The sequence below is a fragment of the Ammodytes marinus genome (assembly GCF_949987685.1).
Source record: "Ammodytes marinus genome assembly, chromosome: 16".
In the NCBI taxonomy this organism is placed as follows: Eukaryota; Metazoa; Chordata; class Actinopteri; order Uranoscopiformes; family Ammodytidae; genus Ammodytes; species Ammodytes marinus.
The window spans coordinates 13492915-13512911 of record NC_137220.1 but is presented as its reverse complement, the minus strand read 5'-3'; the positions used below and the strand labels follow the sequence as shown (position 1 = coordinate 13512911).

The 19997-nt window shown below is 40.0% G+C and overlaps 1 protein-coding gene across 1 annotated transcript in view; it reads left to right on the top strand.

Annotated features, from left to right (window-relative positions):
* Positions 1-1587: 1587 nt before the first annotated feature.
* Positions 1588-19997, top strand: part of ppfia3 (PTPRF interacting protein alpha 3) — a gene marked incomplete at both ends in the record, with an annotated part of 32022 nt that continues 13612 nt past the window's right edge. The window contains 17 exons of the mRNA XM_080043178.1: positions 1588-1929; positions 6659-6760; positions 7090-7194; positions 9060-9179; positions 9481-9540; positions 9718-9846; positions 10096-10188; positions 11131-11183; positions 12696-12789; positions 12997-13131; positions 14053-14136; positions 14719-14850; positions 15254-15316; positions 15412-15491; positions 17463-17634; positions 18131-18324; positions 19508-19745. Of these exons, the coding sequence (XP_079899304.1) occupies positions 1588-1929; positions 6659-6760; positions 7090-7194; positions 9060-9179; positions 9481-9540; positions 9718-9846; positions 10096-10188; positions 11131-11183; positions 12696-12789; positions 12997-13131; positions 14053-14136; positions 14719-14850; positions 15254-15316; positions 15412-15491; positions 17463-17634; positions 18131-18324; positions 19508-19745 (2196 nt within the window). The remainder of the gene's footprint in view (positions 1930-6658; positions 6761-7089; positions 7195-9059; positions 9180-9480; positions 9541-9717; positions 9847-10095; positions 10189-11130; positions 11184-12695; positions 12790-12996; positions 13132-14052; positions 14137-14718; positions 14851-15253; positions 15317-15411; positions 15492-17462; positions 17635-18130; positions 18325-19507; positions 19746-19997) is intronic.

Sequence of the window (19997 nt, the reverse complement as noted above, 5' to 3'; positions counted from 1 at the left end):
GTGTGTGTGTGTGTGTGTGTGTGTGTGTGTGTGTGTGTGTGTGTGAGAGAGGTTTGCCTGAGAAAGGTGTGTGTGTGTGTGTGTGTGTGTGTGTGTCTGTGTGTGTGTGTGTGTGTGTGTGTGTGTGTGTGTGTGTGTGTGTGTGAGAGAGAGGTTTGCCTGAGAAAGGTGTATGTGTGTGTGTGTGTGTGTGTGTGTGTGTGTGTGTGTGTGTGTGTGTGTGTGTGTGTGTGTGTGTGTGTGTGTGTGTGTGTGTGTGTGTGTGTGTGTGAATGAATGTGAGTGATGGCATGAGAAATCACCAACCTGCTGGGCAACCTGCTGCTATCGTTATGTGTGTATTTTACTGTACAAATGGAAACATTTCAATGCAATTGCTGTCTTCACTAGATTACTGTGATTTAAGGCCTACTTAAACTCTTAAGCTCTAAAGGTAAACTGCCTACATTTGAGGCAGCTAATCATCTTCTGTTGCGATCATTCATAAAGAAGGAAAGTATATATTTCATATGTAGCCTAGACACTTCAAATTTTGAGTTCTACATTGTGAGATTTTTACAACAAAAACTGTAATTCTCTGTCAGACAGATAAACAAAACAAAGTCGGTCAAAATGTTGATTCAAAAATCAAATGGTTTAAGAACTGTCTGAAAAAAACGTTTAAGAACTGTCTGAAAAACCTTCTGAACAAAGAATAATTTGGCAGAACTTTTACTTTTTGGAAGTCAAAACTTGAAGTTCCATTAGGCTTACATATGTGATAAGTTATCTCATCTAAAGATAATCAGTTGGCTCAAATGTCGGCAGATGTCCTTTAAACTTTTTATTGGGCCTTAACACTAAACAAAATCTAGTGCAGTGTCCTTGAAAATTTGAGTTATCCTAACTTTTTATATCCTAAATTTTACAGTGACGGGCCTCGCCAGATTTACTCCATTGTTCATATTTATCTAAAACAACTTCCATTTTTCTTCTTCTGTTTTTCCCAGGTTTGTCTCTCATCTGACTAGAAGTCTGGGGCTGGGGGTCAGAGGTCGACCACCAAACCTGCACTTCTCCCCCTCTCACCCCCCTACACCCCAACCCAAACCCCTACACTGAACCCCACAGTGCCCCCAGTCACCCTATACTAAATCTCCCCCTTGAAAAAAACACTGGAACTTATCTCTTATCTCAAATCCTTTCCAACCACTTTTCTGTCACTCATAAACCCACAAACCTTTGAGCCCTCCTTGCCGCCCATATCACTCGTTTTATTCACCCAATCCGCTTGAACGGAACGAACCCTAACCCAAAACAAAGACAGTGCTGCTTTCTTGGCCAGGTCATCCTTTGGAAAAGAGATTTTTCATCTCAACCAATTATATCTGGTCGAACAAAAAAATATTGACAGTGGGCTCCAGTGTCCAAGCCAACAAGCTTCTCACATATCGCCCAGCACTCTTTTCCCTCACCCAATCAGCTGGAGAGGAACGCCCCCTTTACCCAAACAAAGTGACTGTTTCTTGACAAGCCAGCCCCTTCACTATACACAAGACTTCCTAGACAAGCTTCTCAAAACAACGCCTCTCACATAAAGGCCTCAAGATGATGTGCGAGGTGATGCCCACTATTTCGGAGGACGGGCGTGGGGGTGGGGGCTCGTCTTCCCCGGCCGGTAGCGGAGGGGGGGTAGGGGGTATAGGGGGCTACGGTACTAGCCGTAGTGCCAGTGGAAGTGGTGGTAATAGTGGTGGGGGCAGCAGCGATGAAGGAGGCAGCACGGGCAACCTGGAGTCTCTGATGGTCAACATGCTGACGGAGAGAGAACGGCTACTGGAGAGCCTGAGAGATACCCAGGACTGTCTGGGGACGGCCCACCTCCGCCTCAGAGAGCTGGGACACGAGAAGGAGTCGCTATCCAGGCAGCTGTCCATCGCCTTGCCACAGGTTCGAGCACCACAGCATACCCCTCTGTCTAACATCAATGTGTCGGAGGGAGGGCAATAAAAAACAATACTTTTTAAGGTTTATATACCGTTATAAAGCTATAGTGCAATATTTATTATCATCAGCTCTTTTGTATCCGCATTCTACAGTAGCATGCACGCTCGCATTCACACACGCACACACACACACACACACACACACACACACACACACACACACTGACAGTTCTAGAGATGATTGGATATGATGTTAAACTGCGTTAGGAACATTGCTTGGTGTTTAATGCTTTTAAAAGCAAGAAGTAGTATTGGTATGAATGTGCTGTATGTTCTGTGGTTCTTTATAAGGACTTCATTGGAGTGTTGACTGGAACATTTGGTGTATAGTTATTAGAGTGAACTGCTCCTTTAATTTGAGGTAGATCGAAGTATAGTTTGGGACGTGCAAATAGTCTCATGATCAAATATAAAGAAGTCATATCTATTCAGCTCAAAAGCTTCAATCTTAACAGTACCAATTAATGGCAAATCATCAGAACCCCACAAAACATTCACAATGTACAACCACTGTATATAATTATATGTAGTAATCAAATCTGTTTTATTTATATAGCCCAATATCACGATATCCATTTGCCTCACTGAATAAAAACTCCCAGCTGAAAAACATTTAATGAGAAAATAAATAGTACTTACTTAGGCTTACTTATTTACATGTTTTGAGCACCTGGTCACAGCATCAGCCTTACTTCACAGCGTCAGTAAGGGATCCCTGTTTGACAGCACGTTATTTAAATTAGCAACTAAATGAACACATTCTTATATTATATTGTATGAATAAAATAATCCAAGATTAACTTAACACAGGAGCAATGTTGAAATCTCACTAGTAGGAGAAATCCTGCAGTTCTAAATCTGAAGAGTATTACCAGTAGAATGTTGCGTGTCAACAGTACTCACAGTGAAAATGGCTCCTTTCACAGTATTGAATTATTGATGTGTTAACCTGTTAGCAGGATTTTAATGTTGTAGCCAGAGCAGGTGGCGCTGAGTCCGACTCTTTTATTGTGCTGTCGGAGAGGTTAAAAGTTCAGAAACTATGCTACAAATGTAAAGATAGAATAAGACTGCAATGTATATACTTACAGGTTAAAAAAAAAGCTCATTAAAAGTCGAACTAACAATATTATTTATTGTTGTTGGAAAAAAATGAATTTTAGCTTAACACAGTCTTTAAGGAGGAAATACAGTACTTTCCGAGCAGCTATTTTCAATGATCATTATACATATGTCGCCTAAAATTGGATGCTTGGTTTTGTGATTGTTGAGGAAGCACAAACTGGTTCTACCTAAAAACCTGAAGCTGCATTTGCCCCTGTTGTGCATAAACCAATTATTACATTATCCCACGTCCCAGTGCTCGAGAGCTAATCATTTTGTAATTCCACTCTACAAAGGAGCGCTCTGTCTCTATTTTCAGGCAGGAGTCATTGTTAGGTGCCTTGGGCGCCGGCGGTAAAGATGCCTGTTTTTAGCTGTACCTATTTTTCTCTTCCGGCCGCTATGCCTGGAAAATACAAATGGAATAACAGATGTACTAAGCGTGCACATTCTAACGGAGAATGACTTGACAATAAAGGGCCATATTACCTCACAGAGAGGAGATCAATATGGCACACACCCACACACACACACACACACACACCCACACACATACACACACACACACACACACACACACACACACACACACACACACACACACACACACACACACACACACACACACACAGGCATGCACACACACAGACACAAAGAGGGACACATGCGAGGCTGTAACATGTTCTCCAGTAGATGAGTTCAGTGAGTTCATCTGTATTTGTGTGTGTGTGTGTGTGTGTGTGTGTGTGTGTGTGTGTGTGTGTGTGTGTGTGTGCGCGCGTGTGGATATTGCCAAGAGAGAAAAATAGGAGAAAGGGATGGATGGAGCGACAGCAAACACACAGACGAAAAAATCAAGGCCCATTTGCATATTGCTGCATACTAATAAGAGTCTGTTTTCGGTGTCATGTAGCCTACTGTACGTATGTATCGTTGTGACAGGGGGAGTTTGAAATGGAAGAGTGGCAGGACTGTGTTTGTGTGTGTGTGTATGTATGTGGAAATGAGAAGTGTGAATGGTGAATGCCAGAGCTAGAATGATTTGCATGGTGTATCCAAACCAACATTATGGCGACCGAAAGAGAAGCATAAGAAAAAGGGAAGAAAAGTCTGTGATATCATGTGTCTTTTACATGAATTAATCCCAGAATTAGGATATCCTGCGGGCCCTGAATGCGCCATCTGTACACAGCTATCCTCCCTCCTCCATCTTTCCAAATACGCTTCTTCCTTTCACCCTTATTTCAGCCCAGTGAGCACGCACACACACACACACACACACACACACACACACACACACACACACACACACACACACACACACACAAGGCTCGGAGGCTCGTTACAGGCTGCACATGCTGAACCCTTTAAATGCATTTTTTAGGCAAAAGGCCTGTATGGGTAAGGAAGTGATCACTGTTAACACACATAGTAAAGATAACGACAGCAGCAGTGCCGCGCATGCATGGCCGCTCTTAAATGGCTCGTTTGCATAAGATTTTTTTTTAAAACACACATGATTGGGTTAACATGTGTTCGCCGTGTGCTCCTTGTGATGTGTGTTATCACGTAACGATCACACATCAGGTGTATGAAGTTATTTTTTCTATCTTTATACAAGTGTGTGCGATCTTTCGATTTGAGAACATTATTTAACGTATTGGTTTTATATTCAGATTTTGTCATTATTTCTCTCCAACTTTGCCCTCACACCCAAATTGCTCGTGCTTGTTCTCAGATGAACTCTGCTTCTGCTTGTTCACAACTCTATGTTTGTGCTAATATATATTATTAATATATTGCCTCCCCCTCAAATATACCCTTCGTTCCAAATTGCATACTCTTTATTTTTTTTCTATTCTACATATTACAGCTGATCATAAAAAGTATCGAGTTAGCATGCAGTAGGCACAACATTGGGACATAGGCTACTTTTTACTTATTTTCATCAGAACACTGCGCCTTGATCTTGCTACTTTTTTTTATATCCGTCGCATCCCTGGGTGTTCTCATCCGGAGTCTCCGTTGATGGGACATTACTTCCAGTTCGAACTGGATTGTGGGTCAGAATCGTCCAAAAAGCATGCTGATTTCAACACTAAAAATATCGACTGGGTGTAGTAGGCATTTTCAAGCATGCTAAATCTGACCACAGGAATGGGGACATCCTAAATATTTTTCTACCATACTAATTAGCAGCAAAATATAGGTATTGGAATGCAGGGTTTATGTTACTCACACAGATTTTCTGGTTCTTCTCCTCACACGCAGATCCAGATTCAGATTCAGAAAACATTATTGTTTTTTGTGACAGAAAATCATCTTAGTTACTTTGACGGTCCATTTTTGCTCATGGGGGCGGGGGTTTGAGCAGAAGCAGAGTAAATATGAGAGAAAGCAGGAGCAATTGGAGTGTGGGGGCAGAGTCTGAGGGAAAGAATAACAAAAATCTGAACATGAAAACAATAAATCATGCTCTCAAATCGAAGAATAAAGATAGGAAAATAACTCTATGAGATGGAGGGACGATTGGCCATGCATGCCATAGTGTGTGTGTGTGTGTGTGTGTGTGTGTGTGTGTGTGTGAGAGAGATGGAGTTCAGTCGACTGTTATGATCAGAGACATCATCTCAGCGAGACAAACGATTGCAGCTTTAAGTCCAAGTGACACCAGACCCGATAGTATCACTCATTCTGTCTTTGTTGATGTGTTTCCATGGATACCGGCGTTTAATTAGGCTAAAAGAAACATATTTTAATCATAACCACCATGCAGCTTACCTCACATTATACATAATTAGGTTAAATTGCTCATTTCCAACTGGGTTGCCGCTAACATGACACTGCACTGGCCTGGTTCCATTTTAACCTCGAGGCATTTGTTTTAATGGTGGGCGAACACACAGACAGTCGGGATTACAGCGCAATTAAACCAATTTTCAGGTGCAGCACGTGTAATAAAGCTGGTTGTTAGACTTTACTGTATATCAAGGCCTGGCTTAAGACTGCGAGCTGCTCGTAACTGTGAGCACTTTTGTGGTCAATATGGCAAAGATTATAATGTATATGCTGTTTGGCAGAGTTTCAAATGTGGCTACAAGTTTGTTTATTGCATTGAAATGTATTCATGGAATCAGGATTTGTCAAAACATTTTTTAGAGAAATGTTGGTAGCAAAATGTTTACAATCAACGGTTTCTTTGTGTGTTTTTTTAAATAATTAGTCGTCTTTGTTTTTTACTGGCCAAAGTCAGAAGAGGAAAACCCTAACGCTAATGTATTTCTAGTTTAGTCACCACGGATCAGGTCAGCATTTGTTGGATAAAATGCTCCAAAAAAATATAGATGCAATGCAATGGAATGCATTCATACGACTTACTACTTATCCCTCCACCTGTAAAACCAACTAGCTGAGCCAAGTTAACGTCTGCAGTCACCACTTGAGGCAGACGTGGCTAGGTGAAGGAAAGTTGAAAATTGCTTCATTATAAAATAACTCTATTACACAGTGAACCTCACACTTTGAGTTTCCAGGAATTCCAATAACAGCGCCCTCTTGTGACCCTGCAGGAGTTTGCAGTGCTGACCAAAGAGCTGAACCTCTGTCGGGAACAACTGCTGGAAAGAGAGGAGGAGATCGCGGAGCTGAAAGCAGAGAGGAACAACACACGAGTTAGTGCACTTATATGTCTACCACTTAAATAGGCTAATAACTTATTAGTTATAACGTTCTTGGTTCAGAAATGTTATTACGTTATGACAATTTGAGTGAGACAATTTGATCAATTTATACAAAGCACATTGAAATGTATCTTTTTGCATATCCCCTCTCATGTTACCACATATGCAGGTTACTACATTTGTGAAAAATTATCATGTCATAGGTCTGCTACAATGCATTTTCTAAACGTTATCACCTTGGACCATTTTTAACCAGATACAAGGTAAAAATGTGGGGAGGTTTTATTGCATTGTCATGTTAACCACATGTGTTTTTTTAGCTGCTGCTTGAACATCTGGAGTGCCTGGTGTCCCGTCACGAGCGCAGTCTGAGGATGACGGTGGTGAAGAGGCAGGGGGTCTCCAGTGAGGTGGAGGTCCTCAATGTATGTAAAGAAATAACTTCTAAATATGTTGTTATTGTACTTTTATGTTGTTAAAGGTGCACTATGCAGTTTCAGGGGAGGGGGATTTGTTTACACAGTTCACAAAACATATTTTCTCTAGATTTCATGGTTTTAATATTGGATAATTCTATCATCATAAATCAATACCAAATTTTTTAGGGGAACCTAGAACCAAACGTAATACTAGAATATGTTTATAAACAAAACTGTGGGCCCCGCTGCTGTAAACCACAACCGTGAAACGGTTACTTCTAAGGTGGCTTTCTAACTTCAAAATGTTCCATGGATCCAATTTTCCTTTGAGGAATGTTTTTTTATTGAGTTATGTGAAAATGTTCACTTCTCAGACACACCCAAAGTTACACAGTGCACCTTTAAGGACCTCCTTGAAAACGAGGTGGGTTCATCTCAAGGGGTTATTCCGAATAAATCATTTGTGACTTGTTTGAACACATTTTTTGGAACATCAGACACAATGTGCACAATCTGAAACTAATTTACCAACTGCTTAACCAATTCTGCTGAACTCCAAACACATTTCCTGCCTTAGACTCATATTCTCATTCGAAAACACACATTTCTCACAACACTACACACAATTCTCCATATCTTGCACACTCTTCCTGAATTCTCTCTCATGGTATTCACACAGAACACACTGCCAATCAAATTTCTAAACTCAAAAGGCTTTTGTGCAGTTAGCTATAGAAGGGTCAGAGATGAGCTCCTGTTTGCTGTGATTTACAGTAGACTGCACATTTTGGTACAAATACAGTTTTTGCCGAATACTGTAGACACTAAAAGTGACTGCTATGACCACAACCTCTAACTTTTGTAACTATGCCCTAAACCAAAGCACCAACCCTACAAACACGATATATGCTTTGCACTGTGTTTGAAATTCTCCAACACACTTCTTGAAAATAAATTAAACTAATTGAATACCAATCAGTCTAAACCTCAGCACTACAAATAGACCCCAGGTGAACTCAGCTCCTTTCTGAAACAGTAAGAGTCAGGGGAAGAGGAGGAGAGAGAGTGACAGGACTACGAGGACAAATAAGGCAACAGACGGAGACACATACAACAGGAACACTATAGTGGACTATGTTATAGATCATGGCCTATCAATGAGGGAGCCTGCACAGAGAGTGCAGCCCAACCTGAGTCGCTCCATAATTAGGAGATTTAGACTGGATATCAGGTGATCATTTCCCTGTTGCTTCTCAAAGGATGACATTGAGTGAGGCGATGTGGCCAGACGCAAACAGGAGGCGGTATCCATAAAAGGATTCATAATCCAGCCACCCAATTCCTTACAACGCTGTTTTTTTTTACCATTGTTCCCTAATTTTACTGTAATTGTTTCTTAGTTTATACTGACACACTGAATTGCTTGAACTGCAGTCCTACCTATTCATTGTGTTTGTTTGAAATGGCAAAATAAACTATTCTGCAACATGTGTGTTAGCATTTGGCAAAAACCGTAAAGTATTTGTTGTTACTGTAGGTGAAAGTGTATGAACATGCAAAGGCATAATTCTACTGATAAAGCATTCATATAGTGGTTTGCATTTATACTATAGTGTTTTCCATTCTGCACACCAGTGTTCAATGAGTGCTAGAAATGTCTAGTCATATGATGTGTGTGTTTGTCATTTGAAAAGAAAACATCATTTAGTGAAGAGTTAACACTGTTTTGAGGGTAAAGTGTGCTTTTGCAAGAGAAGTGAAGGATTTTGCATTTTGTGTTTGAGTTTTGAGATTTGTGTTTAGGGTTTTGAAAAAGTGAGGTAGTCTATCAGGAAATGTGTTTAAGCAATTGTGAAACACTGTAATTCAAGGCCCTCAAGTCCCTGTTCGAGCACCACAAAGCCCTGGACGAGAAGGTGAGGGAGAGGCTACGGGTCGCCCTGGAGCGAGTGGCCACGCTGGAGGATGAACTGCAGTCCTCGTCTCAAGAGGTGAGTCCACCATTCTGTTTTTGTCACAAGTTTTGGTGAATCACCATGAAATGTGTTTTTATATTACTTTTGTATCGGACTCTTGTTCTTATCCTATTGTTGTTATTTTAGTTTTTATTTTAATTGTTTTATTTAATTGAAATGGATAAAAACATTTATTATTGACTTGTTTGTTTAGCTTGTTTATTATGTAATTCTTATGTGCCTTACTCTCAACATCATTGTAAATGATTTATTGAGATTAAATAAAGCTTGAATGAGTTTGAATGAATTACTGACGGACTCTCTGCTGATGTTTCAGGTTGTGACTTTAAAGGAACAAATCAAGCGACGGCAGCAAGGTCTGGAAAACGGCAAAGAGGTAACGGTAACGCAAAGCGTTTCTTGTATAACTTTAGAAACGTAAATGCATTATAAGGAACTTGACTCAACAAGGCCAACTTTCAGTCATTATATTTATAATATGTATATATTATATTAGATGCAATTCCTCTCCATGGAAAATAGCAATCACAACTAACATTTTCTCTTCCTTCAGCGGCTTCCCAACGGGCCGTCCTCCATCTTGGATGACCCAGAGGTGGACCGGCAGAGAGAGACGGAGATAGAGCGGCAGCGGTCGGAGCTGGGACAACTGAAGGAGAGACTGGCCCTAATGTGCAGACAGGTATTCCTTTAGACACATTATTATGGTCTAATACTTAGACCTAAAACAAACATCAATAAATATCACAAGACTGTAAAAATGAAAAAGTTAGGAAAACTGAAAATTTCAAGGCATCTTCATTAGATTTTTGAGTTTTGAGGCCAACTAAAACTCTTAAGGTTTAAGGAAAACTGTCATTTGAGCCAACAAATTATCTATTGTTGAGATAACTCATTTAAATCATTTATATGTTATGTCACTTCCTGTCAGGTTGGTGAGATTGAGGAACAGCTGACGTCGGCGAGGAGGGAGCTGGCCCGATCTGAGGAGGCCAACCAGAAGCTCCAGAGGGATGTGAAAGAGGTGGGACTTGTGTGTGTGTGTGTGTGTGTGTGTGTGTGTGTGTGTGTGTGTGTGTGTGTGTGTGTGTGTGTGTGTGCGTGTATGCGTGTCTGTCACAGTGGCACTAGCAGTGGTGGCGGCAGTTACTGTACGCACAAGACACACACACTCAATAGCCCCTACCCTGTAGCCATGGTGACAGTGCCATTGCTGGAGCTGCAGTCGTTTTCACATGGACGCGGCCCTGTTTATCAGTCAGTGTACTCGGAGATGATTGAAAGGCGTGTAGAGCAGATTTGTACCAGATGTAGTAGAGAGCCAGTTTACTCAGCAAACCTTTTCCTCCTTAAAGCTATAGTGTGTAACTTTTTTATATAAACTTATGTCGGTTACATTCAAGCCATCGCCAAATGAGTTGACACAAAGTTGATTAAGCCTATCAGCTCCACAACACTCTTTCTGTATTTGTCAGTATGGCAGCATTTACAAGCTGGTGTCAACCCCTGACACTGGTGCAAATGTTTCAGTTTTTGATTCCGCTGCAAGGAAAAAACTTGGATGTACTGCAGGTATAGAAATCCATGCACGATCACTGAAGGCTTACCTCATGTAGACGCGCAGAAAGTGTTGTTGAAATTACTCCGAATTCCTCATGGGGGCGACAGAAGTTACACACTATAGCTTTAATGTCTCCTCCTTCACACTTGCTGGCTGCTCACTCATGACTCTTTGACTTGTGCAACTGCATAAGTGAATGCTCTTAAAATCTGTCAACAACCAGTTTCAACCGGTCATTAACATTCTTCAGCTGATGGCTATTCGTGCCTTGTGAATTCTCTTTGATCAACTCTTGTACTTGCAGTAAGCTCGACACTTGCCCTTTCTCTGTTTGCTCTTCTTCTCTCCTTTCTATGTATGCAGCAAAATCTTGACATGTGTGTTTTTCCTTTTAATTCTCCCCAGGCGCTGTGCCAACGGGAAGACATGGAGGAGAGGATCACCACGTTAGAACGCAGGTCTGTGTCTCCGTGAACCCTCCTCAGAAATGGGCTACCCACTCACTCAATCTGCCTACATAAACGCACTTTGCACATACTATGTGTGTTAATATGTCATATGTACGTATATAACATACAGGAATGAATAATTCAGTTTTTTTTCGATTGCTAAACCACAGTGGGCACAACTGGAACGACAAGTGCAAAACTCTAACTACACTATGCACATTAGCGGTTCATGTGGACCAAACTGTAGCTCGTTTTTCATTGCTTAAACATAATTTTCAAAACTTTACACACTTATCTCATGGCTTAACCACAGCCTGCACAACACTGTGTATTTCTAGCACTTTGTTCAAATGCTAACACACTGCTGTCACAACTGTAGACCACACATTCAAAACAGAATAGATTTCAGCCTAGTGCATTTTAAACACTGCAGATTGCAATTTCAACTGAAACACTAAGAAGGTGTCTTGTTTTAGACTTGTTAGTGAACATACTGTAGTATAAGGAAAGCTCAAAAATAGGAAGCCAGGTTGATGGAGGGAGAAGAGAAGCAGTGAGACTGGATGTGTGGAGGAAGACCTAGAAGACATTGAGCTGTAATTTCTTATGAAGTACAGTAAGGGCAACACTGATAGACCCTGTTGTGAATCATGGTCTCTCATTGAGAGAGGCAGTGTTGAGGGTGCAACCCAATCTGCAAAGATCTAAAGTTGCATCTGTAATACGAATTTCAAGCAAACAAAAACGCAAGAGTTGCACCCTTACAGTAAATGACAACATAACAGGAATTGATTTCTGTATTACAATTATAGAATATTTACACAGATACATACTACATTTGGAAATGTAATCAATAAAATATGAAATAAAAAGATGTATCTATTGAAGCAAACTTCTGATCTTCATTTATTTTTGTTTACCTAATTTGTGTGAAGTAACTCACATTATTCAAAACTGTAAAAATTAAAAGTTTGTAATTTGAGTATTGGGGTTTGATGCTAGTGTTTCTACTCTGAGTGTGTTCTGAGTGACAGTATGTGTTATCTCAATGAGGCTGGTTCATAGTGTTTGCTGCGCTGAGCCTATTTTGCAGGTAAAGTGAACTGTTCAGCTCCAGTGACTGTTGGTAGTGCAGACTGTAGTTATAGTTTTGCACATTGAGCTACAGTTGTGCCCACTGTGGGTTAGCAATCGAAAAAAACTGTAATACAAATAATAGTAAAAATAGATAGATAAAAGATTGATAAGATTCTGAGAGACCTAGAGAGAAAAAAGAGAACGTAAAAAGGGTAGATGAATCAACCAAATGGTTCAACCTACACCTTATCGGTCTGTATTGAGTATAAACGATGAAACTGTGTAAATAAAGGACCTCAAGGTTACAACTTGTTTTTTTTAGTTTTTTTTTACTATTTTTACGTTATGTTTGTGATGTTTTGTATCTATGTGATGGAATTAAACTAAACTAAACTAAACTAAACTAAACTAAACTAAAATAAACGCCTTTGGTGTGGTTTTCAGGTACCTGAGTGCCCAGAGGGAGGCGACGTCTCTCCACGACATAAAAGACAAACTGGAGAACGAATTGGCCAGCAAGGACTCTCTCTACAGACAGGTGTGTGTGTGTGTCTGCCGTTGATTGGAAGCTTGGTCATGTTTTTTAAAAAATAACTCTCATTCATAAATTCCACCCAGCTAAAAACTATATTTAAAAAAGATTTAAGAGAGAACCACCTATTTTCCCCAGTGGCTTCAATCATGTCTGCTGGCCCCTCTGCGATCGTTACACACACTCCTCACCAATTGTTTTTTTTTCTTGCAGGGCGAAGAGAAGAACCGGCAGCTCCAGGAACGTTTGGATGATGCCAAGCAGAAGCTGCAGCAGACTCTACAGAGGGCCGAGACACTGCCGGAGATCGAGGCCCAGCTCGCACAGAGAGTGGCAGCACTCAACAAGGTCTGTGTGTGTGTGTGTGTGTGTGGTGGGGGGGGGGGGGCGCGAGGGGGGGTGCATAAGATGAGATTTCCAAGTAAAAGATAAACGGCAAATATTTTCATCAAGAGGTGCCAATTCTGCCCAAGCAAACAACAGAGATGAAAGCAAAGAGTCGGCAACAGATATTTGAACCATGGGCAATCGGCACGTCAAGAACCGTACAACGAACAGGATCTCCTACGGTTCACTGACTGATTTAATTGATTGAATTAAACATCTTTAACCTCGGGCATTCCAGTAAACACAATCATTCAGTCATATCCTTACATGTTAGGGCAGGGTGGCGTATCCCTGGAAGGAGAAGATTAATGACTTGTTAAGCAAACAAACTCCGCTGTTACACTATGATCTGTACAGGCATGTTAACTAATTGCTAGACTCGGTCAACAAGCTGTTTCCTTTGTGGTTATTAGATCACTCTCCAACCCCACTTGCTTCTATTCAAGGCGACACTGCAGGTGAACGGGGACAAATTAACAAATAAATATCAATTGTTTCAGAAACGTTTGAATAAATGTGCACGCCACATACAGTATATAGCAATATCTAACTAAATATGTATAAATGTTCATCTTTAAAAAAAAATAAAAATCTAGATCTCGAATAAAGCCAGTTAAAATCTAGATTTCACTTTTACAAGATATTAGTGTCTAAACTCCAACAGGACATATTTTGGAAACAGCCTGTTTTCGATTTATAAATTTTCCAAAAAATATGAGGAATAATTGTGGAAAGTTGTGTTGATGTAAGTGCTTTAGTAGTTGAGATTTTTGGTTCAGAGTATTGAGAAAAAAAAACTAATGTTGAGATAATTGCCGTTAAAGATGGTTGTATACACGGTTCACCCACTTAACCCTGCTAACTTCCTATCAAATCACACAGGCCGAGGAGCGTCATGGCAACTTTGAGGAGCGACTGCGACAGATGGAAGCGCAACTGGAGGAGAAGAACCAGGAGCTACAGAGGGTGAGTCACACACGCTTTTTCCATCTCTCTTTTCATCCTCCCCCTCTCTTTCGTGCCATTCCTTTTGTCAAGGCTTTAGGCAACACAAAGAAGGACTCATTTTCTAAAAACCCTCTATATGACAGTGCACGTTTAGATATAAATCTATGTATCATGCTCTCAGTTAAGCAACGTGTTTAGGTTTTTTTTAATGGTTTTTGTTTTCCTATTCTACAACAAAGTCAAAACAGAACGAATGCATGGCATACCACAAATCAGGTCTAACCATTGATTAAAGGTAGTCAGGAATTCTGGAGAATGCTTGTTGTCAAAATTTCATTTTATGTCAATCAGTGAATATCACCTCATGATCCGCTTCCAGTTTGACTGTGTGTTCGCTGAAAAATATATACGGTGTAAATACCATAGCTATTATGCTATTACCAGTTTTCTGATTTCCACTCCAAATTTCCTGACCTGATGTAATAGCGCATGCTAAAGCTGACCAGAAGAATTGGGAGATCCTCAATCCTTTTCTACCATACTAAATAGCAGGGAAGTATGGGGATTGGAATGCAGGGTAATATTCTCTCTCCCGTTCAGGCGAGGCAGAGGGAGCGAATGAACGACGAACACAACAAGCGTCTGTCGGACACGGTGGACAAGCTGCTGTCTGAGTCCAACGAGAGACTGCAGCTCCATCTGAAGGAGAGGATGGCTGCCCTGGAAGAAAAGGTGCAAAAAACATTCACAAATCATTTAAAAAAAGAAATTAAATATGAAACAGAAAGTGTCTCATTCCCCTCATCATGACCATAACGATGTGTACCCTTTATCCCCCCATATACATTCCTGCAGTTTCACACAGGGTCAATTCACACAAGGCTATTGACACACAAATTAACTAATAAAAAACTGTCTAGACAATGTTGTGTTTCATGTATAGTTTTTAGTCTTTTAAAGATTTTTGGTTGTTTTTCACTAATTTCCATTTGAATCAAAATTCTCCTGTGCAGCTTTCAATCCCACAATCCCACTTTTTTTTTATCGTCCTTGCTACCCACTTTTAACACAACTCATCAGGAATATACTGTTGTTATTATGAAGTAATAAAACTTGGAATTCTTCACATCTACAGAACGCCCTATCTGAGGAGCTGTCTAACATGAAGAAACTCCAGGACGATCTCTTGGCAAACAAGGTGCCTTCACCTACTAGGCATTTCATTCTTAGTTGAAGCTAGTAAAAACGTATTTTCTGTTTTCACACAATATCTGTCTCATTTTTCATTCAAAGGACCAACTGATAGCGGAGCTGGAACGGATTCAGGTGGAGTTAGATCAGCTGAGAGCGAGGCCAGGCGGCTCTTATTCCAGGTTGGTTAAATTTTAGACATCAATGCCTCTGTAAACCTAAAATAGTTCAAAATAAATATATAATACCAAAGTTGGGTGTCTTAATAAGCTTTTACAAAAATCTGATTTAAAATCAGTGTTCAAAAATATTAAAAAATTAGTTTAAAAACATGCTTTTTTACTGTCTACACACTGTTTGACAGGACTGTGTGGGCGTGGCCATATCAAACGGTCTACATGGCAACAGTCAGTGCGTTTACATGCAGACTCATAATCGGGTAACTAAACGAATAAGACTTCAACAGGACTTTTAAACTGCATGTAAACACCTTTATCCGATCTACTTCGCACACAAATCGGCACAATAACGGACAAGAGATGTCGGATAAGAACACCTAGATAAGTCGTTCGTTGTCGGCATTCTCTCTGCATGTATACAGGGATCGGACATCGCTTATCGGACTTCTCGTTCTGTGCTTGTGTGCCTGCGCGTGATAGGCTACACCATGGGTTATTGACGGAAGAGAACCGGACGTGGCTCTTTCAACACTTGTTGAAAGCATGGTTGAAAGGGCTACAGCGCCACCTAGCATAGTGGAGACAGCCATGCATTGGACATTTATCCGATATCTGAAAGGCCATGTATACTCAGACAAGTGACACGGTCCGTTGAGTATCTTGTTCGATATATGTGATAATCCAATCTGGTTGTGCCATGTAACCGCACTGAGTCATTGTTTTTATAGAAAGTTCGGGCAGAAAACTGCTGTGATTGGTTAAAATTTTTGAAAAATTACTGTTTCATAAGAATCAGAGCATATAGCCCGCCTCATCTACACCAAATTTCTGTAAAGTTTACCCCGGGTTTACAGGGGCTTTAAGACGTCTCCACCACTAACGGTTACTATCGGACGAGGCCTTTTGCCCAAGTGTGAACCTTATCTAACCAGACACTGTAGATATGAATCACTCTACATTGGAGGGTTTTAATGCTGTCAGCAATCACAGAGCTAAGACAGTGTGTTGATATATAAAAAAAAACTAATTGACTGTGTGCATGAACACACATGAACGATCTAGCCCTTCTGATTCTCACTTTCTCATCTGCACACCTTGACACTTTCTATAATTAGACTTCTGCAAACCTGTTAATAGGAGTACAGTGCACTATATATATATATATATATATATATATATATATATATATATATATATATATATATATATATATATATATTAAAATCCAAGTAAAATCCCCAGGTTTCAACATACAGTATATTGTATTGTATTGTATTGTATTCTATTATATGTAGCCTACTTTTTAAGGCTGTTGGATAATGCAAGTGTCAAAATCTTTATTTTATTTTCCCAACATATTAGTGTCCAAAGTTTTTACTGATCAAGGATACAGCCTGTTTTCATTTTATATATAAAAACAAAATGCTGAAAACGCATTTTCATTTTTGGGAACAAAAGGTATCTTAAATCAGTCAATTGACAAAATATGTACAAATCATTCTGCAATGACCTTCAGAATAGTGATAAGAATGATTATGGAAAGTATAGTTGATGTAAGTACTTCACAAGTTTAAAATATATTTTTCTTTTAGATAATGGCCGATTAAAGATGGTTGGATAGGAGAAATACTGTATACATATCCAAACAGGTTAAGTAAAAAATACACCTTAATGTACATTTTGGACCTTTTATTTATACAAGGATGAAAGAAGACATGATATTGAAGCAAAATAGGATAGCCAAAAATCTCAATATTGACCAGTGCTTGAAAAACAATGTTTTTGCCATATCGCCTTAATATTTTCCTTTTTATATATAGGCTATAAGTATATCCTAGACATATGTTTGTTTTGGTATTGCACAAATCTGTGGTATGTTGGAATCCCCCTCTGTGTTATTCTTACTGGAGTTTTCCGTCACAGTATAATCACTGTTTCATCTTATCTGCTATCTCCCTATCTCTTTGTGTGCAGTCGCTCGCTGCCCGGCAGCGCTCTGGAGTTGAGGTATTCCCACCACGGAGGGGGGTCGCTCCCACACGGCTCCACCACTCACCTGGACCCCTTCTGTAACGCTTTGGCCGGGGGCGTGGGCAGGAGGAGTCAGCGCGCCCGCTGGAGCTCAGCTAGAGAGGACGCCACCAAGGTGAGAATCAGCAGCATCTCTGAGACGCTGACATAAAAAAACTAGATTACATTACATCTATACACAATACATATTGTTTCTACTAGGCCAAGGTATACCGCGGTTTGAAAAAGTCAAGGTTCCCAAACAACTATTATTTTCCGTCATACCGTTCTAAGGTATTTGGGCCCCACCCCCACAGGATGTTAACATACAAGTTTATAAATGTTCAGACTATTCCTGTGTAATAACTTTTACTAAAAGAGAAATGTGGAGAAAATGAGCATGTCTCTAAAAAACGTGTTGAGCTGCTCACTTAAAGGACTGTATTATGTTATCATGCAAGTGTATTAATGTTCAGAATATTTTATGTGTTTAAAAATAAAAAAGATTGTGTTCAGCCTGAAAAAGGCTTAAAAAACTGATTATTGAAAAAGAGGTGAATGATGTGTATTTGTGAATAGAATCAGTAAATGAAACGCTATTAAGTCTTCTTTCTTGCTTTCATTGTGTGCAGTACACAGACTGGGATAGCGGGGCGATGCTGGGTACGGGGTACGAGCCGGGTTTGGATGTTGGTTGCTCTGACGACGAGGACGACGGGGATCATCGGTTTGGTTCTGAGCTGCTGTCGCCGAGCGGACACAAAGACGTACAGACACTGGCCATCATGCTGCAGGAACAGCTGGAGGCTATTAATAAGGAAATCAAGTGAGAAAGATACAGCACCAACACATATCACAGCCTTAGAAAAATCTATATATAATTTTTTGTCCAAAGGTTTTACAGAACAGAATTTGGTTACAGCCTTTTTTATTTATTTTATAAATCAAAAAATACTATGTTCAGGTCTTAAACTATTTTTTTCTTCATGTTTTTGAGGGAAAAAAAAGTCAGACAATTACCAACATACGATCAAATCCTTCTTTAATAACCTTCAGAGTAGTGCTTATAATGATTACGGAAAGTTTAGTTTAGCGCATTAGAAGGTGAGATTAAAAAAGGGTTAGATAATGGCCATAAAAGATGGTTTTGTAGGAAAAATATACAGAAGCAAACAGACAAGGAAAGAAGACATGTTAGGGAAGCAAAGTAGCCAAACATCTAAAAAATGTCTCCTGTTAGCTATGGATTTAATATAACATTATTAGATTGTTAATCCTGACACATCAAAGTGTCGGCAGCATTTTACAGTTGTAGCCGCCCCAGGTGAAGCTAGTTTTAACTATTTTATAGATATTATAGTCCATGAGTTCCAAAAGTAGGCTCACAAGATACATCTGAGGGGTTGTGAGATCATTAATGGGAGACAAGAGCAGAGAAAAATAAAACGTTTAGAAACACAAATAGTTATTTATTTAGTTTTCCATGAACATTTTGTATCCGTGAAATATTAGATGAAGTCACCCCTTTGGGCCTTTAAAAGTTATTTGAATGAAACCATCTGATGGGAAAGCACTACACATATGGGCCCCAACTAGACACAGCTTGTTTAGTAAAGGTTCACAAGCCAAAACATATTTTGATTCACTAGTATAATGAAGTGCGAATGAAGTAACTATGACTTGATTCCAGTTTTTCAATGTGAGAAGTCACTGTTTTTTTTTGTTCTAGATCACCTAGGGATTAAAAGAATGGTTCAGCTTTTAGGGAAATATACTTAACTTATTTTTCTTTCTTTTTTTAGTCTTCATTATTTTTATGCTGCGCTAGGATAACCTAGACATGACATGAGATTCTCATCTAAGCCTTGGCAAGAAGACAAAAATATGATTATTTCCCGAAAATGTCAGTCTATCCCTTTTAAGTATTTCCTCATGTGTTCTGTGTAAGATGAACATCACCGATACTGTATTTTAACCTGCTTCTATATATCATATTTACCCCAAACCAGACTGATCCAGGAGGAGAAGGAGAACACAGAGTTGCGAGCGGAGGAGATTGAGAGCCGAGTCAGCGTTGCTCTGGACAGTCCACCGATGCCTCCGTCGACCCTGGGGAGAGACGGCACGGGACGGGGCTTCATCCCCTCGTCCATCACCTCCTCCACTCTGGCCTCCCCCTCTCCGCCCAGCTCGGGACACTCCACCCCACGCCTGCCCCACTCCCCGGCCCGCGAGAATGACAGACAGGTACCGGCAGCAATTTCAGAAGCAGCATCAGAATCTGACATAATGCCTTTACAGTATATTGTACATTTTAAGTTTCATAGTTTACTGTTTATTGTAAACAATGTTCATCTTCACATTGCACATTTTCAATGTATTTACTTTCTAAACAGTTTGGTTTGGCCTTACTTTTGCATTAATCAAGAGTCTATTTATTGTATATATTACTTATCGTATTTTATCCTTTTGTTACTTATTGCACCGTGGGTCAGAGAG